The sequence below is a fragment of the Suricata suricatta genome, chromosome 1 (genome assembly GCF_006229205.1).
Source record: "Suricata suricatta isolate VVHF042 chromosome 1, meerkat_22Aug2017_6uvM2_HiC, whole genome shotgun sequence".
Taxonomy (NCBI): domain Eukaryota; kingdom Metazoa; phylum Chordata; class Mammalia; order Carnivora; family Herpestidae; genus Suricata; species Suricata suricatta.
This window is the reverse complement of record NC_043700.1, coordinates 19,034,515-19,062,279: the sequence shown is the minus strand read 5'-3', so window position 1 is coordinate 19,062,279 and position 27,765 is coordinate 19,034,515. Positions and strand designations below refer to the sequence as shown.

Genomic DNA, 27,765 nt, shown 5'->3' with positions numbered 1-27,765 from the left:
CTGACCCACAGCGGACAAAGGAGACATACCCCAATATCCTGAGCACTAACTGCTTCTGTTAAAGGTAGCCATGCTTCAGGAGAACCGTATTTTCCCAGCGCACTCCTAGCAGACAAGGACCTTAAGCGGCATACCTTGCAACCTGAATATTTTGTCGGTTAGAAAAGACATCTCCAGAAGGACGCTTTAACTTCGCTAGAAAGGCCTTTTTCAGGAACTGCTAAGCAAAACATGTACTTCCAAATCTCGAGGAATTGACTCTTGGATTTATGTGACACATCTACTAAAACTCTGCCTGGGCCCGCACACCAACTGGTGACCTGAAATTAAAGATTTCCTGGGGTGCCCCTGGGGGGCTTGGTCTGTTAGGCATCCGACTCTTGGTTCTGGCTCAGGTCGTGACCTCATGATTGTGGGGTTGAGCCCCCGCGTCAGGCTCAATGCAGAGCTTGGAGCCTGCCTGGGATTCCCCCTCTCTGTCTCTCTCTCTGCCCCTCCCCTGCCTTTACTCTCTTTCTCTCACGATAAATATGTAAACTGAGAAAAAAAAAAAGTATAAAGTTTTCCCAGAAATAAAGCAAATGACATCTGATGATACAGCTTTCCTAAGACGTCTGGACCAGGCTGTATGCCTTTTTCTCACGGTTGCTTCTCTTTTGTGGAAAGACAAGGCCCTTGTCTGCATTTCCCAAGCCTTCGGGAGAGGGGAAACCGCTTTTGATTATGGCCTTTCAGAAACAGTCTCATCAAGATCCTGCGACAAATTACTATTTTGCTCGCTCTCCCGGAAGGATTAGAAGGTTCACAATTCACAAAACTCTTCTTTCCTCTGCCCTCTTAACCGACTCAGGATTCTCATTCTAATTCACCATCTCTGAACTTACAACCTTACAGGCTAGACCATCAACAATACATTAGTTTCCAAACAGTTCTTTGAGATAACACTGTTTTTAAGCTGCCTTTGCACTTTTGTTATTTTGCAAAAAGCTCATCAGCTACTACTTCACGTTAAACCAGTACGGTGTTATTTCCAAACGTACTCAGTTCGGTTCTTCTGGTGCGTTCTCGGCCGTATTTACTGCTCTGCTTCTCATCAAGCAGACACTTCCAGGAGGCATATAGGACTCCCCGTTTGTCTTCAAAGGGAGAACCTCCCTCCTAAGTCAGAATACGTGCCAATAAATTGTTCAGTTGGCCATGTTCAGACCCGAGTCCTGGTTTAGAGCCATCATCCAGTTTGGAGGTTTTGTGTTACTTCTTTTGTTCTGTATAATCACTTTCAAGTTTGTGTTTTGCTCCCTATTGAACTTTCTAAAAAAGCAATGCACCCAATAAGATGATGCTGGTTCGATGCTCTGAGAACGCCAACACCTACGAGCTACGAAGACACAGACTTCAGATGGGAAATGTCTGAGTGTCCTCTCCTAACCCTCCTTGTTAACTCAGACGTGGCATTCAGCGGTGCCCAACTGCTGTGCACTTTCCTCCCTGCACAGCACGTGACTGCCATGAAGGTTGTTCCCGCCGAGAGGGGGAGACACCACTAAATAAGAAAAACCTAACTCTTCATCACTGATACTTTTAAAGAAACGGCTAAAAGTGGAAAACTAGTAAAAGGAAACGTCATTTAGAATGGAATCAGGAGGCAGCTGGGGGAGCTCTCACGCCCGCTCACTTCTCAACTGCACACCCAGCGGGAAGAAAGGAGCCTTGCAAGTTGGGTACTTTAGATGCTCCTTCACCACCCTGGAAGAGAGACTTTCTTCCTCCCCTGGCAACAGCCCAGCCAATGAGAGAGTCCCATGACTCAGCCAATGAGAAGCTGCTACACTTCAAACTCCATTTACTCCAATGAACTTTTTTGTTTGCACAGCCTTCCCAACTCTCCCCCCCCTCCCCTATAAGCGTGTTCCCCTCTTTTGCTCTGCAGGCTTGCCTGTGGTGTTGCTGTAGCTTGCTTGTCCAGGATTGCAATTCTCTGTTTCCAAACAAACCCATTTTTGCTGGTAAAATACTGGCAGATTTAGTTCTTTCAATTTTTTTCTTTTTAAATGTCCTTTTTTGAAGGAGATAGACACAGCGTGAACAGGGGAGGGGCAGAGAGGGAGACACAGAAATTGAAGCAGGCTCCAGGCTCTGGGCTGTCAGCACAGAGGACAGCACAAGCCTTGAACTCACGAGCTGTGGGATCATGATCTGAGCCAAAATCGGATGCATAACCAGATGCAGGATGCAGACGCCCCAAGGCAGATTTATTTCTAATGCATTCAAGTTGTTCTTCCCCTTCCCCCACACCCCGCAGGCTGCTTTCAGAAAGTAGGAAAACAGGGCACAAAGATTATCCTTCCCTAGACCGTCCCTTCTTTTCCATGTTGTGTGCCCTCTGGGTGGGTGGGCTATTCTTAGGTCTTTCTCACAGACCCATTTAGCCACAGAAGATTTGAAAAGGCGGTACACCTGGATGAAAAATAACATTAGGGGTACCTGGGTGGCTCAGTCAGTTAACTGTCTGACTTCAGCTCAGGTCATGATCTCATGGTTCATGGGTTCGAGCCCCATGTCAGGCTCAGAGCTGACCACTCAGAGCCTGGAGCCCGTTTCAGATTCTGTGTCTCCCTCTCTCTCTGCCTCCTCTTCCCCTCCCCCCCGCCAACTTGTGCTCTGCCTCTCTCCCAAAAATAAATGTAAAACAATTAAAAAAACATATAAACATTAAATGCACTAAAATATGACACTGGCCCTTGCTTCCCTTGGGTTTGAATCCTGTGCTGTCTTTGGCAGCTTTGGTTATCAGGCCAGGGTTTACTTCTTGGAGGTTCACAAATGAGGCTCTCCACTTTTTCCAATAATCCCGGGGTTCTTACTGAGGCACCACAGAAAGTCAGTCCATTCTGCACTTGTCAGGATGAAAAAATGCTTAGCAGGAGACAGAATTTACTGGAAAATGGAAATTCTTTTTTTCCCCTCTGATTTTGATAGGCTAGAAATAGACATTTTAATCATGGGGTATTTCCATATTTGTCTGAGGTGGTAGCCAAATACATAATACACAAACCTGAAGAAAAATTAGTCTCAGGGGAAAAATAAGTGGTCTTAGGATAGATGACATCACCTAATTTTTTGTTCCTTATTGTCATTTCTATGAGATTATTACACAGGGAAAAATCTCCCCCAGGGTCCAAGTCCATCGTGACCATCTGATATTTACTCACGTCGGTCCAGAAGGGGGATAGGTGGATTTTCTGCAATCTTCTGTCCACTAAAAAACAAAGAAAGTGAAGTTTCAGAAAATAACAAATTGACTAGGCGATCTGTAAAAAGAGTTAAAACTGGGAGAAAAAAACCAAGGATGATTTACCCTTTCGGATCATTTCAGTACCTCTGAAAGGTCTTTTCTTCCCATGAACACTTGCAAAGTCTCAAGTGCATTTTCAGTCTTAGTGAGGCTGCAGCAGTGCTGTAACACGGCTTGTACGTTGCACACACATGGAGCAAAGAGGAAATGTAGGAAGTGGATGCAAATGTTTACGGCAGACAGGCTGATTTATCTGGAGCGGTAAACGACCTGACAGGATACGCTCTCGCTTGAATGTATGAGCCAACTCCACTGCAGCAGATTTGCATCCCAAACCAGACTTTCAGGACACACTGTGCCGGGCCCTTCGTGATCCCGCCGTGAGTTCCCTTCTCGCCTTCCTCTCCTGCCACTCCCCCCACGTGTGGACACACGCAACCACATCCTCTGGTGGCTCGCCCTTCCCTGCCCGGGCATGCTGTTCCTGCTGCCTGTACCGTGCCTTTTCTCCACCCAGGGAGCTCCAGGCTTTCCCTCCCGAGACCCAGTGCAGACGCGGTCTGTTTAGTGAGGCCTCCAGGGCGTCCGACCTGAAGACGGCTCTCCGGCCCCCTGCCTGCCCGCGGCACCCGTGCCCAGCCCCGCGCCCGCAGTCATGACCCTGCTCTGTGATCACTGGTGGCCCTCTCCACAGCCGGATTCTGCACGCCTTGAGGGGAGGACGGCTCTCACCACTGAGGCCACGTGGTGAATGAACGGAGGAGACTGTTTCGGGGGGAAGCGTTTGAGCTTGGGAGCAAAGTAAAAGCAGCTCTAAACATGAAATGAGAAAGGCCCGCCTGGATTTTTGATTGTTTTATTACTAGTTTAAGACAGCAGGCCCGTTTAGCTCCCTCTCGCCACAGACTCAATTTTGCAAAAGTAAAGTAACTTTTATAAAGAAGCACAGGGACGCCGGGTGGCTCAGTGGGTGAGGCGTCTGACTCCCAACTTCATCTCAGGTCATGATCTCACAGTTTGTGGGATCGAGCCCCACCTAGGCTCCGAGCTGCTTGGAGCCTGCTTGGGACTCTCTCTTTCTGTCCCTCCCCTGTGCACTCTCTTTCTCTCTCAAAATAAACATTAAATAATAAATTAAAAAAAAGAAGTATAAATCCACCGTAAGAGGTAGAATAGGGAAGGGAACTACTAGACCTCAAGTTTGAGCTCAGAAAATACACATGCAGCAAATGTGGGTGGGAATGTGTCTCTAACATCTTATTTTAACTTTTCTTCTAACCGAAGCAGAGTCGGTACACAAGGCTGCGTCAGTCTCCGGGGAACACCGCGGTGAGCCCGCGATCCGGAAGGTTGTGCTGTGCTCCCCGCAAGCTATCACCTGTCCCCAGACAAACCATTACACCGCCACTAACTCTATTCCCTGTGCCGCGCCCTTCATCCCTATGACTTACTCATTCCATAAGGTCTTAATTTTTTACAGTAAGGAAGCACAGAATGTAGCCTGACATTACCTGTGATCCAAATATTAACGGTCTAAATAACTTAACTACAGGACAAGTTTCTCATACAACGGCTCAAGTTGTGCCTTGTAATTTCAGAGTGAATTCACTAAGATACAGCACCAAGCATCAAATGATCAGAAGCTAATCTGATCGTTAGAATTTAAACTCTGTTTCTAAATTACTACAGAACAACAAACTAGACAATATATAATAGCAATCCCGATAACCCGTTATCAAGTTGGCAACAGCTAAGTTCCAAAGCCATTCAGTGTTCAGTAACAGTGGCTGAGGGCCTGTTCTTGTTTGGAGAAATTCTGGCTCACGGTAAAACTTCACTGCTGCTCACCTACCTAGCTGCTAGCTAATACAGTAAGGAGGATAGTCAGCATTTATTTCTTATAAAAATTCAAAGGAATTTTAATAATGGTGAAGTCTGCGAGAGCAGAAGTTCATGGTTGATATTACTGGTTCATTAACACATGACAGACTCCAGTATTTTCCACAAAGTACCTGCCAATCAGTAACATAATTAACAATCACAGGCTTGAAAGAACCTGCATTTTCACAAGCTCTGGACATCCCTTCAGCTAAGCTCTGTCTCCTCTGCACCTATTTTTACTACAGTCAGTTGTTATACAAAGTAGCAGATTCCGTTTAGGGTCTTACTGAATTACTAAGTTCTCAAGTTCTTCCAAAGCATCCTTGCCTATAGTGGTTCCATGCAGATCCCTCTTTTTTTTTTTTAAATTGGAGTATTTATTTGTGCAAAAAAAAAAAAAAATCCACAACTCTGGGCACACAACATTAATATCTAAGTGACATCCTAATGTTCTTCAGTCTCAAACTTGGCCATGATGCTTTAATAAATAGCAATAACTGCTCAGTATCAATAGCTGGGAATCAATTTGCCTTGTTCTTCAACTGACATGGAGGTTTCCACCTAAGTCCCAGACGCTGTTCCCATCTGAAGGCTCACAGCGCAACACAAAAGTTTTCGCGACATTTCTCCTGCTGCAATGAAATGAAGTTTCCCTAATGCACCATGGGTAAACAGTTTTCCCTTCTTGGTAACAGATGAGCCGCTTAAAAAACTTACTTTGACCGCAGCCTCGTTTTGCTTTTTAAAATTTGTAAATTAATTCTGCTGTGGTAAGATATTTTGCTTTAAACTGTCTCATTTTGGGGCGCCTGGGTGGCTCAGCCGGTTGAGCATCTGGCTTCGGCTCAGGTCATGATCTCACGATTCGTGGGTTCAAGCCCCGCATCGGGCTCTGTGCTGACAGCTAGCTCAGAGCCTGCTTCGGATTCTGTATCTCCCTCTCTCTCTGACCCTCCCCTGCTTGCGCTGTTTCTCTCTGTCTCCCAGAAATAAATAAAAAACATAAAATATTGTCTCATTTTTCTGATCATTTTTTCCTGAGTTTGGAACACCGTGATGAGTGAGCGCTTCATTATGCGATGTTGACATTTATTGTGTTCCTTCAGCACAACTCTAGATGTACTATGTCATCAAATTGTGTGACAAGATAATCCCATTCTCTACACTGCCTCAAGGGCACAACATCTGAGGCCCACTTTTCTTGTTCCGACAAGATAGGTTTGCATTGGTAACTTACACTGCCGAGTTAAGAGTGCAGGGGTGTGCAGGGGCGTCGCCTGAAGTTGCCGAGAGCCGTGAAAAGTCACGAGCGCACTGCACACGGGGCCCGCTGGACAACTCGACCGCTGCCATGCTAAGCAGCCACAGATAGTGAGCAAACCCCTAAGGGTGGCTATGTTCCCATGCAAGTGTCTTTGCACACTGACACGTGAGTTCCATCTAATTTGCACATATCACAAAATACTAATCTTCTCATTTTTCCCTTCCAATTTTTCAAAAATGTAAAAACCATTCTTGGCTTGCAGGTCTTTAATAAAAACAACCACAGGGGGCAACTATCTGGCCCTGCACAAAAAAAAGTTGAATGACTCCTGCCTGAGATAAAGACCTTCTATTCTTTTTTTTTTTTTAATGTTTATTTTTTTTGAAGGAGAGAGAGACAGAGGGTGAGTGGGGAAAGGGCAGAGAGAGAGGGAGACACAGAATCCGCAGCAGGCTTCAGGCTCCGAGGTGTCAGCACAGAGCCTGATGTGGGGCTCGAACTCACGAGCCGAGAGAGGATGACCTGAGCTGAAGTCAGACGCTTAAGCGACCCACCACTGAGGCTCCTATTCTAATATTTAGACACAAAGAAAACAAATTAAAAACAACCTAACTCAAAAATACTCCAATAATTTAAGGAACAGAAAAAAATAAATATCATCAAATAATTACCAATTTCAACATTCTGGTAACTTAAACAGTAACAAGGAAAATTCAACATTTTACTATATCTATATACCAAGAACAGAATGATATGGAAAAAAAAGGTGAACCAAGTAATTAAAAGCATTACTGTTGAGATAAGAAGATAGTAAAGGTGACAAAATCTGTCTTAGAATATAGGAAAATTATCGAGAAAACACAGGAAAAATAAAATAATAAAATGACAGGAGAAAAAAAGAGAGAAATGTTTATAAAATCAATATGTGGGATCTAACAACTGATTAATAAGTTGATTGATTTCCAAAAAGAGAAAACACAGAAAATAAAGGGGAGGAAATTAAAGGTGAAATAATGTAAGAAATTTTTTAGAGCTAAATGGAGAGATGTCTGTGAAATGAAAAGTCCTACTGATTACTCAAAAAAAAAGACTGGAAAAAAGAACCTTCAGTTAGACAAGTTACTGTGCTATTTTAGATGTAAAGAGTAATGACAAAAACCATAAAAGCCTCTAGCAATAAATTGGAGGAGGGTCCAACAAAAGACTAAAAATAACACTCCCGTCAGACTTCCCAACAGCTGTAAGAATACTAAAGAGAGTTATGCCATTATTTCCTTGGGAAGGCATTAACTTCAAACTAGAATTTTATAGTTCATCAAGCACTGGTCAATTCTGATATTTAAATGAAGTCTTTGATTTTATACCATTGCAAGGACTCGGTTTGCCTCCCACACATGATTTCTTAAGAAGTGACTTCAAGATGTATTCTAGCAAAACAAGGGAGCAAACCAAGTAAAAGAAGGAACCGAATTTCAAAAGAATTCTCCAACTTGCAGAGCGGTAAAGGGAGCCCTTAGGTGACGGAGGGCTCCAGGAGACACGTGTTCCGGAAAGGAGGCTCCACACAGTAAACTGTATGGCTGAAGGGCTGGAAGGCTTGAGGACAGGGAGAAGCACAGAATTTAAGAGTGAAAAACAAAGAACAACATCTAGAAAGTAAAGGAAGAAACTTCAGTATTAGAAACATATGGTCCAAATAAAAAGAAAATGATCCTATCCTAACGAGAACAGAAATTCTGTAGGTTTCAAGGATAGAGGGGCTCAGTCAGTTTAGCGTCTGGCTTCGGCTCAGGTCATGATCTCGAGGTTCGTGGGTTCGAGTCCCGTGTTGGGCTCTCTGCTGACAGCTAGCTCAGAGCCTGGAGCCTGCTTCAGATTCTGTATCTCCCTCTCTCTCTGACCCTCCCCTGCTTGCGCTCTCTTTGTCTCAAAAATAAATAAAAACCATTAAAAAAAAAAAAGAATAGACACAATAAATACTGAGATAATAAGTCAGAAGCTGAACAATATATAGACTACAGTCATGATGGTATAGGTTTCGTTTCTTCTTCTAATGACAAAAAAAAAAAAAAAGAAAAGAAAAGAATTTCTTTCTCCAAGGAAAAAATCTGTGCAAGAATGTCATGGTATAAACATGACACAAACTAAAATGTGGTATGAATATGAATATTCGGCAGAAAATATATTTGAATACACTTTCAGTGCCATTAGAGTTTTGGCTTTTGAATTACAGAAAAGGAAATGAAATTATAGCACACTGAGAAATAACCAATACTTACGTCATACATCTTTAAGCCCTGTTTACTATTTCCATTTTTAAAAGGAGACATACAAAGAATGGATGACCCAATTACAGTTACAATTATGTTACTAATGTTACTATGCGAGAATAAAAGTATATAGAACTGAGGAAGGCAGAAAAATGTTAGAGGGGTCAAGGATGTCCATGTGCACCACTTTAATACTGTGTTAGAGCATCTATCCAGAACAAGTATGCAATAAAAATAAAAGAATTCATACTGAAAAAGAAGTAAAATCGTTTCATTTTCATATGGCTACAAGCTATAAAACATGCTAAGGAATCCACTAAATTTTTTTAAAATAATAAATGAATTCTCCAAATTTGTAGGATACAAGATCCATGTACAAAAATTAATCCTATAAATACCAAGGAGCAAACTGAAAATGAAACTAAGAAAACAGTTCAACTTAAAATAGTATCAAAAAGAATACAGTATTTAGCAGTAAATTTAATCAAAGAAGTGCAAAACTTGCACATTGGAAACTCTAAAACATTGTAAAAAGAAATTAAGGATCTAAATAAATGGATAGACATACATGTTCATAGAGTGGGAGACTTAATATTGTTAAGATGGTAATGCTCCTTTAACTAATCCACAGGTCTGATGCAGTACCTACTAAAATCCCAGCTGGCTTCTATGCAGAAAGAGAAGTGACCATAAATTCACATAGAAGTTCCAGGGACCTATAATAGACAAAACAGGCTTAAAAAGACCAACAAAGTTGAATGACTGACACTTCCGGATTTTAAACTCACTATCAAAGCAATAGTAATCAAGACATTGCAGTATCAGCATAAAGGCAGATAAATCGAGGAGAAATCAGAGTCCAAGAAACAAACCCTCACATTTATGCCAATTGCACAACTTACAGGAGACTTGTATCTAGAACATCTAAGTATCTTACAGCTCAGTAAGAAAAAGAAAACTTAATTAAGAAACAGGCAAAGGATCTGACGAGACATTTCTCCAAAGAAGATATAAGTCAACAAACACATGAAAAGATGCCAAACACTAGTCAACAGGGAAATGCAAATCAAAACCACAATGAGAAAGCACATCACGTCCATTAATATCAATACTACTACTATTACTGATAAAACAAGTGTCGGCATGGCTGTAGAGAAAATGGAACCCTCATTCAGTGCTGGTGGGAATGTAAAATAATGCAGCATCTTTGGAAAATGGTCTGACACTTCCAGTTAAACATATAGTTATCATGTGCCCCAGTTAATTTTGCTCCTAGGTATAAACTGAAAAAGTATGAAAACATGTATATGCAAAAAAAAGTACACAAATACAAATGTTCACAGCAGCATTACTCATAACAGGCAAAAATGGAAACAACTCAGATGTCCATTAACGGATGGATGGATGATCAAAATGTGGTATATCCATACAATGGAAATTATTCACTCATAAACAGAAATGAAGTATCGACACATGCTACAATGTGAATGAACCTTGAAAACATTATGCTAAGTGAAAGATGCCAGTCACAAAGGACCACATATTTTATGATCCCCTTTATATAAAATGTCTGGAAAGGGCAAATGTATAGACAGAAAGTATGTAAGTGGTTGCCTAGGACTGAGGCGTAGGTTTCAAGGTTAGGGCTAAGGGATAAAGTTTCTTTTAGGGATGATGAAAATGTTCTAAAACGATGTGGAGAGACAGTTGCACAATTCTGTAAATATGCTGAGGACATTCAATCATAGACTTTTAGGGGGTGATTTGTATGGTATGTCAATTATCTCTCAAAACTATTATAAAAAAAAAAGGTGCATGGAAAATGGTTGAAGGTAAGTAAATTTTTATCCATCACTGCAGTAGGAGAGTAGACAATGCCTAACGCTGACTAAGAGAAACTGAGCATAACCATATCAAAATCATATTCATAAAGATAACCAAGAGAGATTCAAAACCCTCAGCCCCCCACATGGCAGGAGCACCAGTTATCAGAACAGACTTAGCTACTAGTATGACAGTAGACACAGGTGCTGGCTGAATGTCACCTGAGTACTAACAGTTACAAGTGGTTGCTTCTAGAAAAGGGAATGAAAGAACTGAAGCAGGACACTTGGTTTTCATCATAAGCCTATCCACATCATTTGATTTTAACTATGTATGCTTTGATAGAAATTTTAAAACATCAAATTTAAAAATTACGAGATTTTGAGGTGCCTGGGTAGCTCAGTCAGTGTCTGGCTCCTGGCTTCGGCTCAGGTCATCTCATAGTTCACGGGTTCGAGCCTGCACTGGGCTCTGCGCTGACCACGTGAAGCCTGCTTGGGATTCAATCTCTCTCTGCCCCTCCCGCTCTTGTTCTCTCAAATATACTTAAAAAATTTTTTTAAATAATGTTATTTCATTTACATGCTGTGGAAGATTTTCAAAGAATGAGTCTCTGACATTGTTTTTTAGTGTTTTAAACCATCATTATCTAAAATTATCTTAAAATAACAACTTACAGAGCAAGGACAGGAAGATAGTGATGGAGCAGGAGGACCCTAGGCTCTCCTCATCCCACAAATACAACGAGATAACTATCAAATCATCCTAAATACCTCAGAAATCAACCCGAAAACAGGCAGAATATACTACACGAGTAAAGCCAGAGAAGAGGCCACACTGAAGAAGGTACGAAGTGCAGAGGTGTAAGGTATTAGAGAGAATCAGGTCCTGGCTGCCGCGGTGGGGAGGGAGGCAAGGTCATGGAGAAGGGCAAGTGACAGACTAGCGCCCAGGGGACACAAGGGAAAACAAAATCCCCACAGCAATTGGCCTGGAAAGCAAGAGGGGCCAAATGCTTTTGACTTTGGGCAACCAGTGGGGCCCGGGCCAGGCTGGGACACAACCCGGAGGGCACCGTGCTACTCTCGGAAAGAACGCAGGTAAACAATGTGCAGACACAGTGTGAAACAGTGATCGGATGAGTGGCTGGGGGACACAACAGGGGCTGTTCACCTAGGTAGGAGCATGTCCCAGAGAGACCACATTCACGGAGAGACCCCCCTCTAGGAAGAAGGAAGTAGCTTTCATATTTCCCTCCCCTGACCCTCAGCATGAGCCCAGGACCACCTGCAGGAACCGGCACCACTGCCACACAGCAGGCGAGGAGCCTCTGTAGATACACACCTGGTCTGACAGAGCGTCCAAAACACCAACAACAGAGCACAGGCAGCACAGGGTGGAGACAGTCCTGGAGGCGCCAGGCCCTGGAGGACAGAGGACACCTTCCGGCAGGGCACAAGACCTCTTTTTCACATGGACGTTTTCCTCAACGATGGGGGAGGTAGGTGACTTGCCTAATATATGGCAACAGGCACAGAGACTTGGACAAAATGGAAGACAGAGAAAATTATCCCAAATGAAAGAAGAGGAAAAGATCACAGTCAGAGATCTAAGTGAAACACATATAAAGCAACATGCCTGATAGAAAATTTAAAGTAACAATCATCAGGATACTCACTGGACTTGAGAAAAGAGTGAAAGACGTGAATGAAACCCTTAACAGAGAGATAAGGGGGATAACACAGAGATAACACAGCAGAGATAAAGGGGATAGTAGATGAAATGAGAAACACATTGAATGAACAGCAGTATGGAAGAAGCAGAAGAATGAATTAGGGATCTAGAAAACAGAGTCATGGAAAATAATTGAGAAGAACAAAAAAGAGACAAAACAACTATGCAATACTAGAATAGATTTATGAAATGCAGTGACTTCATCAAGTTTAAAACATCATGTTGGGGCACCTGGGTGGCTCAGTCGGTTGAGCGTCTGACTTCGGCTCAGGTCATGATCTCACAGTTGTGGATTCGAGCCCTGCATTGGGCTCTGTGCTGACAGCTAGCTCAGAGCCTGGAGCCTGTCTTCAGATCCTGTGACTCCTTCTCTCTCTGACCCTCCCCTGCTCATGCTGTCTCTCTCTCTCTCTCTCTCTCTCTCTCTCTCAAATAAATAATAACATTAAAAAATTAAAAAAAAAAACAAACCCCATCATGTTATAGGACTTCCAAAAGAAGAAGAGAGAAAAGGGGCTAGAAAACTGACTTGAAGAAATTAATAGCTAAAAACTTCCCTCATCTGGAGAAGGAAACAAACAGGGGTCCACATCCAGGAAGTACAAACAACTTCCATTAAAATCAACAAAAGCAGAGATGCCTGGCTGGCTCAGTAAGTTAAGCATCTGACTTCGGCTCAGGTCATGTTCTCACAGTCCATGAATTCAAGCCCCATGTCAGACTCTGTGCTAACAGCTCAAAGTTTGGAGCCTGATTTGTATCCTGTTTGTGTGTCTCTCTCTGCCCTTTCCCTGCTGGCACTGTCTACTCTCTCTCAAAAATAAACATTAAAAAAATTTAATCAACAAAAGCAGACCCACACCAAGACATATTGTTATTAAGTTGGCACAATTTAGTGATAAACAATTTTAAAGTGTGAAGATAAAAGAAAACAATAACTTACAAAGGAAAACCCATAAGGCTAGCAGGAGATTTTTCAGCAAAAGCTTTCCAAATAAAAAGGAAGTGGCATGATCCATCAAAGTGCTGAATGGGAAAAATCTGCGGCCAAGAATACTATACCCAGCAAGGTTATCATTCAGATAGGAAGAGATAAAAAATGTTTCCCAAACAAAAACTAAAAGAGTTTGTGACCATTAAACCAGCCCTGCAAGAAATATTAGAGGGGACTCTCTGAGTGGAAAGAAGAGACCAAAAATGACAGTACAAAGGTAGGAAACAAAAGCAGTAAAAATTAGTATTTCTGTAAAAAAATCAGTCAAGGAACTCACAAAAGAAAAGGGCATAAGATATAACAACATATACTTAAAACATGGCTTAGAGAGGATTAAAGAATGGGTTCAAACATAAATGACCAAAATACAGACTGCTATCTACAAAGGTGGTTGTATACAAACCCATGAGGGCGCCTGGGTGGCTCAGTCGGTTAAGCATCCAACTTTGGCTTAGGTCATGATCTCATGATTCATGAGTTCAAGCCCTGCATCAGAGCCTTGAGTCTGGTTCAGATTCTGTGTCTCGTTCTCTCTCTGCCCCTCCCCCATTCATGCTCGCTCTCTGTCTCTCTCTTTCTTTCTCTCTCTCTCTCAAAATAAACATTAGAAAAATTTTTTAAAGTGGTTATATACAAATCTAACGGTAATTATATAGCAAAACTAATAAACACGCAAAGAATAAAGAAAAAGAAATCCAAAATTACCACTAAAGAAAATCAGCAAACCATGAAAGAGAGAAATACAAAGAAAGGATCAGAGAAAATCTTCCAAAACAACCACAAAACAAATAATAAAATGACAATAAATACATATGCAGCAATAATTACTTTGAATATAAATAATTAAAAATTTTTGTTATTGCTTTTTATTTTATTTTTGAGAGACAGAGAGAGACAGCGTGAGCAGGGGAGGGTCAGAGAGAGAGGGAGACACAGAATCCGAAACAGGCTCCAGGCTCTGAGCTAGCTGTCACCACAGAGCCCGACGCAGGGCTCGAACCCACGAACTGGGAGATGTGACCTGAGCCGAAGCCGGATGCTTAACCGACTGAGCCACCCAGGCGCCCCTGAATATAAATAATTTAAATGCTTCAAATATAAAACATAGGGCAATGGGTAAAAATGGATAAAGAAACAAGACTCATCTATATTCTGGCTACAAGAAATTCATTTTAGACTTCATGACAAGCAGAGATTGAAAAGTAAGGGCATGGAAGGACACCTGGGTGGCTCAATCAGTTAAGCGTCTGGTTCTTGATTTTAGCTCAGTCCATAATCTCATGGTTCATGGGACTGAACACTGTGTCAGGCTCTGCTCTAACAGCTGGAGCCTGCTTGGTATTCTGTATCTCTGTCTCTCTCAAAACAAATCAATTAAAATTTTAAATAAAATAGAAAGGGCATGAGAAATACCTATCATGCAAATGGACATCAAAAGAAAGCCAGAATAGCAATACTAATATCAGACAAACTAGACTTTAAAATGAAGACTCTAACGAGACAAAGAAGGACACTAAATAATCATAAAGGAGACAATCCAACAAGAAGATGCAACACTGTACATATTTATGCACCCCAAAACATAAAACAATTAATAACAAGCACAAAAGAACTAATCGATAATAATACAATAATAGTAGAAGACTTCCCGACAGATCATCTGAAAAGAAAATCAGTAAGCTGGAAGAGATGGATTTAACAGGTATCTTCAGAACATTCTATCCTACAACAGCAGAATACATGTTCTTTTATAGTGCACAAGGAGCATTCTCCAGAACAGATTACATTTTAGCCCATTAAGCAAGCTCAACAAACTCAAGAAGACTGAGGTAATACCGTACATCTTTTCTGATCACGACACTATAAATCTAGTAGTCAACTAGAAAAAAAAAAACCCTCTGGAAATACCACAAACACATGGAGGTTAAATAAGATGCTACTAAACAATGAATGTGTCATCATGAAATAAAATAAAAAAGCACATAGAAACAAATGAAAATACAATAGTCCAAAACCTTTAGGAGGCAGCAAAAGTGATTCTAAGTGGAAATTTATAGGTATACAGGTCTAACTCAAGAAGAAAAATCTCAAACAATGTAATCTTTTGCCTGAAGGAGCTATAAAAAGAACAAAACCTAAAATCAACAGAAGGAATAAAGATTAGAGCAGAAATCAATGATCTGGAAACTAAAAAACAAACAAACAAACAAACAAAACAATAGATCAATGAAGCCAGGAGCTAGCTCCTTGAAAAAATTAGTAAAATTGACAAACCTCTAACCAGACCTCTGAAGAAAAATAGAGAAAGAACCCAAAATTAATAAAATCACAAATGAGATGAGAAATAAGAACCAATCACAGAAGCACAAGCAATTATAGAAGAATATTATGAAAAATTATATGTCATGAATTGGACAATCTAGAAGAAACAGATAAATTCCTATAAACATATAAACCACCCAAACTGAGGCAGCAAAGAAACTGAGTCAGCAATCAGAAAACGCCCAGCACCAAAAGCCAGAAGGCTTCAGGTGAATTCTACCAAAAGAGAAGAGGAAGGAAAACTTCCAGTGTCACTCTATCAGCATACCCTGATCCCAAAACCAGATGAAGACACTGCAATCAAAGAGAACTACAGGCCACCATCCATGATGATCACAGATGCAAAAATCCTCAACAAAATACTCATAAAATAGATTCAACAGTTCATTAAGAAAATCATTCACCGGGGCGTCTGGTTGGCTCAGTCGGTTAAGCGTCGGCTTTGGCTCAGGTCATGATCTCATGGTTTGTGGGTCTGAGCTCTGCGTCAGGCTCTGTGCTGACAGCTGGCTCAGCCTGGAGACTGCTTCGGATTCTGTGTCTCCCTCTCTCTCTGACCCTCCCCTGCTCACGCTGTCTCTCTCTCTCTCAAAAATAAATAAAAACATTAAAAAAAAATCATTCACCACGATCAAGTAGGATTTATTCCTGGGTGGAAAGGGTAATTCGATATTCACAAATCAATCAATATGATACATCACATCAATAAGAGAAAAAATAAGAACCATATGATCATTTCAGCAAAGAAAAACCATTTCACAAAGTACAACATCCATCCATGATAAAAACTCTCAACAAGTTTAGAGGGAACATACCTCAACATAATAAAAGTTGTATGTGAAAAACCCACAGGTAACATCATCCTTAATGGGCAAAAACTGAGAGCTTCCCCTCTTAAGGTCAGAAATGAGACAAGGATGTCCACTCTCACCACATTTATTCAACATAGTACCAGCCACAAATGACAGACAACAAAAAGAAAAAAAAAGCACCCAAATTGGCAATAAAAAAGTAAAACTTTCACTACTTGCAGATGCCATGATACTATGTATAGAAAACCCTAACGACTCCACCAAAAATACGCCAGAACAGATAAATGAATTCAGTAAAGTCACAGGATACATAATCAATCTACAGAAATCTGTTGCATTTCTATACTCCATGAATGAACCAGCAAAAACAAAAACTAAGAAAACACTCCCATTTACAAGTGCACCCAAAATAAAAAGATACCTAGGAGTAAACCTGATGAAAAAGGGGACAGGTCTGTACTCTGAAAACTACTCAACACTGATGAAAGAAACTGATGAGGATACAAAGAAATGGAAAGACATTCCATGCTTATGAATCCGAAAAACAAATACTGTTAAGACGTCTATACTACCCAAAGCAATCTACACATTTAATGAAATCTCTGTCAAAGGAGCAATAGTATTATTCAAAGAACTAGAACAAAGAATTTGGAAATGTGTTTGGAGTTACCAAAGATCCCAAAATAGCCAAAGCTATCAAGAAAAAGAAAAATAAGGCTGGAGGCATCACAATCCCAGACCTCTGCCTGTACTACAAACTGGAATCAAGACAGTATGGTACTGGCACAAAAACACACACAGATCAACAGAATAGAGCAGACAGCCCAGAATTAAGCCCACAACTAGAAGGTCAACTAATCTTTGACAAAGCAGGAAAGAATATCCAATTTAAAAATGTCTCTCCAGTGAATGGTACTGGGAAAACTGGACAGAGACATGCAGAAGAATGAACTTGGATGACTTTCTTACACCATACACAAAAATAAACTCAAAATGGATGAAAGACCTAAACATAAGAAACCATCAAAATCCTAAGGAAAAAACAGGCAACAACCTCTTTGACCTCGGCCACAGCAACTTCTCACTAGACACGTCTCCTGAGGCAAGGGAAACAAAAGCAAAAATAAACTTTTGGGACCTCATCGAGATAAAAAGCTTCTGCACAGTGAAGAAAACAAACAACAAAACTAAAAGGCAACCTTTGGAATGGGAGAAGATATTTGCAAATGACATATCCAATAAAGAACTTCTATAACTCAACACTCAAAAAACAAATAATCTAAGTAAGAAATGGGCAGAAGTGAACAGACATTTCTCCTAAGAGGACATCCAGATGACCCACAGATGCATGAAAAGATGTTCAGCATCACTCATCACAAGGGCAATGCAAAGCAAAACCACAATGAGTTATCACCTCACACCTGTCAGAAGGGTTAAATCAACAACAAAGAAACAACAGGTGCCGGCAAGGATGTGGCGGAGAAAGGAACCCTCCTGCACTGTTGGTGGGAATGCAAACCGGTGCAGCCGCCCTGGAAAACAGTATGGAGATTCCTCAAGAAGTTAAAATAGAATGACCCTATAACCGAGTAGGTTCCACTACTAGGTATTTACCCACAGAATACAAAAATACTAATTCAAAGGGATACATGCACCCCCATGTTCATAGCAGCACTATTTACAATAGCCAAGATGTGAAAGCAGCCCAAGAGTCCAATGACTGATGAATGGAAAACGAAGATGTGGTAACAGATATACAATGGAATACTGTTCGCCATGAAAAGAACAGAATCTTGCCATTTTCAACAACATGGATGGATGAAGCTAGAGAGTATAAGGCTAAGCATGATGAGTCAGAGAAAGACAAATACCATATGATTTCACTCCTATGTGGAATTTAGGGACAGAACAAAGTAGCAAAGGAGAAGAAGAGAAAGGGTCAAATTAGGAAACAAACTCTTAATTACAGAGAGGAAATGGATGGTTACCGCAGGGGAGGGAATGGGAGGGGAGGGAATAAGAAGGACACTTGTGACTGGCACCAGGTGACATATGGAGTGTTGAATCACTACACTGCACGCTGAAACTAACATTACACTGTGTTAAGTAACTGGAATCACAAACAACATATGACTGCAACCGAGGGCATAGCACTCAGCAGTCCTTCTTTCGCAAAGTCAGAAGTGGACACGACAAAGTAGCACTCTACTTAATAAAGTCTTAAGCTGCAAGCATGAATTTTCCAAACATATCACTTAATAAGGGCAATTACTAACTAGAAACACAACTCTGACTTCATTCCAACTTACTCACCGTAAGATTCTTCCATATATCACAACTTTGGGTTAGTTTAAAATGTGACCTGATTCATTAAAATCCAACGTACGCCCTTTTATTGAATTTCAAGTTATCAGGAATTGAGGCTCATGTCTGGCCCATCTCCATCAGTGACTGAAGTCAGTGTGACAGCCGTATCCAGAACGGGCCTCCAGAGCCCCGGCCCAGCTTCCTCCCCCTGCTCGCTCCTGCTCGCTTGCTCGCGCTCTCTCTCACAACGCTTCTCACAGAGAGAGCAATAAAACCGATGCCTCAATTTAATTCCTAATAGTGAACAATCTAAATTCCCTTCAGGGTTTTTAATGATCACTGGGATCAATTCGGGCAAGTAGTGCTCATCTCTCCCTAATAATTATATCCGCATGAGCTGGGTGAAAAAGTCAATATAAAAATCAAACTACAGGGTATATTTCATATGAGACGATGTGAGGAAAGTTAAACGTGCTCAGTCAAGTCCCCGGAAAGAAATCAACCTGCCCCAGAGGTGAGAGCAGCCTCGCCGAAATATACGTGGGACTTTGAGGCCAATAAAATGTTGTAGCATGATAGTCCTGGCAGCAAAAACTAGCCATGAGGTACAGACATGACATCTACATAAGATCTACCTGAAAGAATTAAGCTTAGGGTGACCTGAGTGGCTCAGTTGGTTAAGTGTCCGACTCATGATCTCACAGCTCATGGGTTGGAGTCCCAGGTTGGGCTCTATGCTGAGCGCTCAGCACCTGGAGCCTGCTTCCGATTCTGTGTCTCCGTCTCTCTCTGGCCCTCCCCCCCGTTCACACACACACACACACACACACACACACACACACACTCTCTCTCTCTCTCTCTCTCTCTCTCTCTCTCTCTCTCTCTCAAAAATTAAATGTTAAAAAAAAGAATTAAGGTTAAATGTGATTGAACTTTTTTAATGCATCAGCTTAAGACCAGGGTATTTCAGGTGCTCAGAAGGTATTAACACTGAAGTCATGTTCAACAAAGAGGTTAGATTTGGGCGTTGAGTGTAAACAGCTGTATCCACACCTTCAAGGGAGACTTCTAGGAGGAAAGACAGCTTCAATATCTATGTAGAGACTTGGAATTACAATGAGCTCATTTGTTATTTAAAATTTCTCCCTATCACCAAATTTAACTATACATAGTCTTAATAACAGACACCCGTATCAAGGCAGGTGAGCATTTACATAGATGATAGGTCAAGATTACAACGAGGTGACAGGGAGCGGTGTTAGGTGGCTGGCCTGGCACACTGCGCTCTATCACAGGGGAAGGAAACAGCCAGCTTAGGATCTCAATCTCTCTCGCACTGCTCTCTCGCGTTTTTGCTTCCTAGACCCAGAGGAAATGGTGAAAATCTCTGGAAAATGTTTTGTAAACACTTTCTGTGTTAGTGAATTCTCTGAATATTCTAGTTATTTGATAAAACTTGCACCTCTTTGAAATTAAACCATCTTTATGTCCTCCCCACTCAGGAAGAAAACTTACAGAGCTACTGGACACACTGTTATTTAGGAAAATAACACAGATAGTGAAAATTCTTCCATCAGCCACTCAAATGCTTCATGCCTAAAAGAAATGACATAACTCATCCAGGTCCTCAAAATATTGGAGTCCTGCAGAATCGGAGAGACAGTCCGTGAGCTGTGTGCTTCTGAGACTCTACAAAAATGTTCAGAAAGCCCTCGTGTGCCTGTCTTATTCACCTACTCAGAAAAAGACAATGAAAGGCAACTGGAAGAAATTATATAGCTCACACCAGCGTTCACACCATCAGAAAAGAAGTCAAACAATTCTAGCAAGACAATTTTAATTCTTTAATTTACCAACAATTTTCTAAGAATTTTTTTCTTAAAATGTTCTCTGTGTACACATACCCGCTGAGGAAGGCACGTTTCCTGCATGTATGACAAACTCAAACAGGCAAGCAGCGCTGACTTGTTCTCTGACCTCTGAAGGCATGGCACTCTACTAAACGAGGAATATTGAGGAGAAAGGAATGGGAGGAAACCCATGAGGGCTAGGACCTTTGTGTCCATCACTAACCCGCTCCCAGCACCCGAACAGCACCTGACCCACAGGAGGCGCGCAGTGCTGGCCAAGCGAACAGATGACACCGGTGCGTTCCTTCCTCTGGAGGAACTGGGGGAAAGCAGATGCAGTACCAGGATACTGGCCAGGCCGGAAGGTGTGTATGTGCTTCGTGCGAACTGTCAAAACCATCGCTAAATGCTGACCTAGTAGCTAATGTCAACAATGTTATTACTCGTATGAGAAGTTCAAGCATAACAATAAGTTTGATTTAGGGGCGCCTGGGTGGCTCAGTCGGTTAAGGGCCCAATTCTTGATTTCGCTCAGGTCATGATCTTACAGTTTGTGGGATCAAGCCCCACGTCAGGCTCTGTGCTCACACGCAGAGCCTGCTTGGGATCCTCTCTCTCTACCTCTCTCTCTGCCCCTTTCCCACTCATGCCCTCTCTCTCCCTCTCAAAATAAATAAATAAACATCAAAAAAATAAAAATAAATAAATCTGATTGAGCAGTTAATTACCGGGCCATTGGGTTTCATTTTCACACATTTTCGGAATCTACTCGCATTCATTACTGACAACAGTCGCCTCTCCCATGCGGATTCCTTTCCCTCTCATCACTCCTCAGCCCAACTGCAACATCTCTTCTGCTCCCAACACTGCTCAGGCCAAGTGACCGAGGACCTCCAACTGCCAAGTGTGACAGACACCTGACACCTCAATGGCATCCGGCACAGGGAGGCCACTGTCCTCGCTCTCCTCCGAGCTTCCCCACACTCACACTCCCACTCTGGCTGCCGCTCACCTTTGCTATCCTGTCTACCTGACACACGTACGTGCGTGTGCAGGCGCCCTAACCCCTGCCAAGGGGTCTCTCCTACATCATCTATCTGCTCAGTGTTCACTTGCTCCAAAGGCTTCAAGCGATAAGCCTGCGACTTCCAATCTCCTCCTCGGAGCTTCAGTCCCCAACGCCTGCTGGGATCCTGGGGCCACGGGAAATGCAACGATAACCCAAGAAAACACAATCTTCATTCTTCCAACCCAAACTTTCCCCTTCCTGTGTTTCCCGCCAGGGACGCCACCGGTTCAGCCAGCTGAGCCCTGGAGAAAGATGCTCGTCCCTCCTCCTCCTCCCACCCTTCCTTCTGCCCATCCGGCCTCCAGCTTCTCTCCGGAATCACCCACCTCTCTCCTCCCCCAGGGCGCCGCCTTCCACCTGCACGTCAGCCTCCGGCTACTTCCTCCCCGGACTAGTCTCCTCGTATCCACCGCTGCTCCCTTCCAAGCCAGACTTACCTTTTTATTTATTTTTAAGAGTTCATTTATTAATTCTGAGAGAGAGAATGAGAACAGGGGAGGGGCAGAGAGAAAGGGAGAGCGAGAATCCCAAGCAGGCTCCCAGCAGCCAGCACGGAGCCGGACTCCAGGCTCAATCTCAGGAACTAGAAAATCACGACTTGAGCCGAAATCAAAGTCGGATGCCCAACCGACTGAGCCACCCAGGCAGCCCCCTAGACTTTTTAAAAGGAAACACTTGGGGCACCTGGGTGGCTCAGTTGGTTAAGCGACCGGCTCTTGATATCAGGTCAGGCCACCATATCACAGTTTGGAAGACTGAGCCCCTGTCGGGCTCTGCACCGACACTGGAGCCTGCTTGGGGTTCATTCTCTCTCTCTCTCTCTGTCTCCCTTCCTTCTCTCTCTTTGCCCCTCCCCCACTAGCGCTTGCGCTCTCTCTCCCTCCTTTTCAAAATAAACAAACTTAAAAAATAAATAAATAAAATGCAAACCCTTCACAAAGTTCACAGAGCCTGAAAGGCCGTCTCCATCTCCCTCTTCAGCGATTTCTTGTGCCATTCTCATGCCCACCGTCCTTTAGTAGGTCTTTTAATAAAGTCAATGATTAAGAATGACTCAGGAAGACCTGAAAATATGCTCTATTCTGAAAAGCCTCAAACACAAAACCCACACAACATTCCAAATGGGTAATTTTTGTTGGTAACTTAGAGCCAGTCTTCACTGTTCATGTTTATCAAAAGTAGTTCTGAAATATCTCTGGTTACGTCACTGTGCAGTTTATCATACGATTTGAAGTGAAAAAAATGCTTAATCTTGTCGGGGAATGTGGTCACTGTATATCTGTGAGGTTCCAGAGGTCCTTTTCAGCCAGAAGTTTTCAGATCAGTAAGATATAAAGAGGCCCAGCACAAGGGAGTGCAAATTTTTATTCTCCCATGTGGAGGAGTTAAAAACAAACAAAACCCCACACATGTGAAAGGACACCTTGACAACAAAAACGGAAAGAGCATGAAATCAGAATAGCAGCTACCATTCTTAATGAATAATTTTGGTTTGACGCTGTCATTTTTCTCTTATCGTTTAAGATTTGTGAAAATTTTCCCAAAACTAACACCAGTAGCTACACTCAATTTTGACAACCACTATTCTGGATGAGAGCTACTGATTTTCTACAGACGGCTTTGCAGGGTGCCTGGCTGGCTCAGTCAGAATGCGACTCCGGATCTCGGGGTCATGAGTTTGAGCCCCATGTTGCATGTGGAGATTACTAAAAAGTAAATGCATAAACTCTAAAATAAAATAAAACCCCTTGCTTGAAAGTATTGAAAGGAAAAAAAAAAAAGCAGCCTCTGACATCTGAAACTGCTCAGAGGTTCACAATTAGACCTCAGTCTTATTACAAACTGGTATGACAGTGACATACAGGCCACCTCTGTTCTCCTGCTGAATATGGCCAATCTCTCAGAATACCCACCTCCGTTAAGGGTACTCTGAGACATGACAAAATGCAGCAAAGCACAAGGCTACCCCATGATTCTGTGTAAGCACAGACAAAACAAGGGTATTGTGCAACCTACAAAATACCAAACATCCCCTTCTCTTCCTAAATTAATGTTTCCTCTTTACTGAATCACAGAATTTCCCCACCTTTAAAAAGTATCCTATCTTGGGGTGCCTGGGTGGCTCAGTTCTTTAACCATCCGATTTGGCTCAGGTCATGATCTCATGGGTTCCTGAGTTTGAACCCTGAGTCAGGCTCTGTGGTGACAGCTCAGAGCCTGGAGCTGTTTCAGATTTTGCCTCTCCCTCTCTCTCAGCCCCTCTCCATTTGTGCTTGGTCTCTCTCAAAAATGAATAAACATTAAAAAAAATTTTTTAAGTATCCAATCTAGATCAAATCCCCTCTTTGTTGGACCTACCCCAAAATTACTCAACCCAAGTCCAAATTATGAAATAGGTTTTGCCAAGTGCCCTTTTATTGAGAGGCCAATGGTTCTTTCTCAGTGCAAAGAGAATAAACCCAATTTGTTCAACCACAGTTGTGAATACTGGAGGGCACTCAGAGTACCAAAGAAACTCTTAAAATATTCATGATCCCAACCACTTTAAAGCAAACAAATTCCCTACACACACTAAAAAAATCTAATTTTATCTCTTCTTATGCCCTTCCAATCCTACTCCACGTGTATATACTGTGCATTTTTCTGTTACTGAAATCACGGTACATACTATTTAATTTTGCTTTTATTTGCTTAATGTTCTATCAATTTTAATGAATGAATAATATCCCACCGTGATTTTATTCTTACATCATTTCTCCTTAGAAAAATAAAAGTAAAAGGAGAAAATGCCTATCATGTTCCCACTGTTGACATCCTAACTAAGCTATTGAGGACAACCCTCATCTAACCTCAGGTCAGATGCGCCCAAGCTCCTACATGTCTGATCTGCTGGCCTGTCCACTTACTCTGTAAGTGGAGTCTTAATGCTTTTAAAGAAGTGAATTACGAAGGAGCACCAGTTTAGGGGTCAAGAGGCTTGAGGTTTTAGGCATACTTCAGTACGCAAGCGTGTGACCTCTGGCTAGACATTTTCCCACTGAGTTTACTTCCTCCTCTGTAAAATAAGTCAGCCTAGTTCCTCACTGTCTCTTGCAGTTAGCAAATCTGGGTTCCCCTGACTTCTTTCTGGGGAAAGAGTCACGGGACAGGCGTTCCCATGACTCGGGGGTCAAGGCCACAGAGGCCACACTGGGCCAGCCTGAGCAGCTCCCACAAGCCCTGACTGGGGACGCCTCAGCCTTTCCCAGGGATCTCAGGAGCCTCGGGGGGAATTTATCCTTCAGCACCTCTTCCCCTGGCAGAGAATGCCCAAGTCATCAAGCAGTCCGTCGCCCAATTATGTACACAAGTCGACCGAACTTTTCCCGTAGCAGTACAGGATGCGCCAGCCTGGAACTGGTAGAACAAGTGTAATCGCTCAAATGTGGAGCCGTGCAAATCACAACCAGCATTCTGCAGGGGTCAGAATTTCCCTAAAGGTTGCTTTCCAAGTTTGTACGGAATCAAACCGGAGTAGGGCTCGCCACTCGCTCTGCACCCACACCGCCGAGTGGGTCACCGCGGACCCCCGAAAAGCCGCTGCCCCGCACCTGGCGTTCCTCGAGCCGCACCCCCCCCACCCCCCGCAGCCACACGGGCACCTGCGCCACCTCTACGCTGCACGCCCCTCTCGGCGCCGTCCCCGAGCGCTCACTCACCGGCGGCGCTTGCTGCGCCAGGGCGCAGGTGGCCGCCGCGGCCAGGAGGACGAAGGTTAGGCGACCCAAGCCCAGCATGGTGCCAGTCGCTCCGCGAGACGCCAGCGGAGTCTGCAAAAAGTACCAGCTGGGCTCCAGGCAGGCCTCGCCCCGCCGCCGCGTGACCGGAGGCACGGGGCCGCACCAAGCGAGACGGGGGAGCGCGGGGCAGACGGGGCGGCAAGGGCAGACCGGGGCTCTTCGGGGTCGCGGCAAGTGCGGCAGGAAGAGGGGGCCTTCGGGAAGGCGTGGGGAATCCTCGGGGTGGGAGTCAGGGCTCGCATTAGGACCGCGAGATTGGCCGGGCCCACCCCCGGGCCCCTGGGCAGTGGTTGGGCCCAGCCAGAGCTCCGCCCCCGGCGGGTGGGGCTCAGGAACTTTCCTCCCGGTCGTGGCGCGTGGAGGTCCGCGCCCACCTCGGAGCCTGCTCGGGTGCTGGCCGCGGGCGACACGCGGAGGTAGCCCCCCGTCCACTCGGGGCCTGGTGCCACCTGTACGGTGTCCCCAAGCGGCCCAGAAAGGGCTGTACATTCAGGCTACCCGGTACCAAAAGCTCACGAAATGGACCCAACTCACGAGAGTCTCAAACCGCGGAGGCGTTACCTGCTACCCCGATCACCTTTGCACTCTGAGCAGAGCAGGGCCGAAGTGAGCAAGCTTGTTCATCCCGACCTTGGAGTCACGGAACAGACTCAGTTGTTAGGGGCAGGGAGGGAGGTGGCGGGAATCTAATCACCACGGACACCCTGGAGTAAATTACCCATTTAGCCTTTCGCCGCGGAGCTGACAAGTCAGAATTTAGGTTTCCGTTACTTGAACTTAGACACAGGTGGAACGATCAGGTAGAATTGCAGACCTTCCTTCACTGATGTGTTCAGCCACTGAGCAGCTAAGCTGTGTGTTTTCATCTAACGCAGGGAAGCCTTTAGGTTGTCAGAACCAAGCTAAACCCAGGAGGAGAGGATGTATTCAGTGCTGTTTAGCCTGCACCTAAAAAACAGTGAATTGCTTGTCATTCATGCCTTCCATGGACACGATCGTCCTATTGACGTTATTTAAAAGTTCAAAAGGAACCCCTACCACACGGATTGCACTTTCTGGTTGAGTCTCTAGGATATCCCAACTAGCATTGTTTTAATGGTTAGTGAAACTTAGAATACTTTCACTAAAATATTCGTTTATTTTTTTCTCGTGTGTGTGAAATTATCATTTTACCCATTTATAATCCTTGCTTAGAAAAATCCATGTTTTTATTTGGAGATTGGCAAATGAGAATTTGATGTTGGGGGTAGATAATTTAGTCAGCCTTAAACAAGCTGGTTAATTTACTACCAGAATAAGTTTGTTGGGAAGAGCAGAGTAATTGCAATTTGGGACGTTCAAATTGTGACAAACCGTAGGCAAGTTGGGTGAAAAAAGAAGAGGGGACTGTTTTTACAGAGGAAAGGAGGAAGCTGGAATCTATTTGAATCCCAAGTACATTGGAAGAGAGCGAGAGTTCGGTTTTGGCCACTGCTCACTGAGTTATTGTGAGGACAGTAAGAAAGTTTCCTCTCTATTACTGGGGTACTAAGGAAGCTTCATCCTATTGTGGAAGGTACAGGAAAGCGTTTTCTTACCGGGGTCTGTAAAAGGTGGGGTGTGGTATCCCTTCAGGGCTTCCAGATCCATTGTAAGTGATTCCCTTTGTTCATTTTCACATTCCCTTTGAGGAAGTTTGACTTTGGAAACGTATCACATGGTGAAAGTGGCTCCTGACCAGCAGTGAGCAGGCGGATCATAGAAATGTTAATTCAAGAAATACTTCCCGCCAGCCTACAATGTACCAAGCATTTCTTCAGACACTGACGGGGATTAAGCGGGTGACAAAGAAGTTGTTCTCTCATGAGGCTTACAACTAGATGAGAAATAGACAATAAACACAATACATAAGAAAATTCATATAGAATGTTCTAGAGAAAAAGCAGAGTAAGGGGGGATCAGGAGAAGCAAGGGTGCCTGGGTGGCTCTGTCGGTTAAGCATCTGGCTCCTGGTGTTGGTTCAGGTCATGATCTCACGGTCTGTGTGACTGAGATCTCTCTCCTTTCTCTGTGCTTCTCCCCACAAATAAGTAAACACTAAAGGACAAAAAAAAGAGCAGGGAGAATCACAGTGTTAAATTATTGAGAAGGTGAAGTGTGAACAGAGATTTGGAGGTGAGGGAGTTATCCTGGAGGGTGTCTAGGGGAGAGTGTTCGAGACAGTGGGGGCCACTGGGCCAGGGCCTTCAAGAGAGGATGCTAGAGCAGGGGCGGGAGTGTAGGTAGAGCAAAAGGAAGAGAGGCAACGAGTAGGGGAAGGCTCAGTGAAAGGGGGAGTAAGGCAGGTTACACAGGCCATTACCAGCCATTGCAGAGGAGTTCAAA

The 27,765-nt window shown here is 43.3% G+C and overlaps 1 protein-coding gene across 2 annotated transcripts in view; it reads right to left on the bottom strand.

Moving 5' to 3' along the window:
• The window catches only part of ASAH1 (N-acylsphingosine amidohydrolase 1), a 50,144-nt gene extending 24,250 nt beyond the window's left edge, over window positions 1-25,894 (bottom strand). The window contains exons 1-2 of one of the 2 annotated variants that reach the window (XM_029934847.1): window positions 25,321-25,894; window positions 3,213-3,259 (exon numbers count right to left, since the gene is read on the bottom strand). In XM_029934847.1, the coding sequence (XP_029790707.1) occupies window positions 3,213-3,259; window positions 25,321-25,890 (617 nt within the window). In that variant the 5' untranslated portion in view covers window positions 25,891-25,894. The remainder of the gene's footprint in view (window positions 1-3,212; window positions 3,260-25,320) is intronic. The other variant, XM_029934854.1, reaches the window with a different exon arrangement.
• Window positions 25,895-27,765: the final 1,871 nt, after the last annotated feature.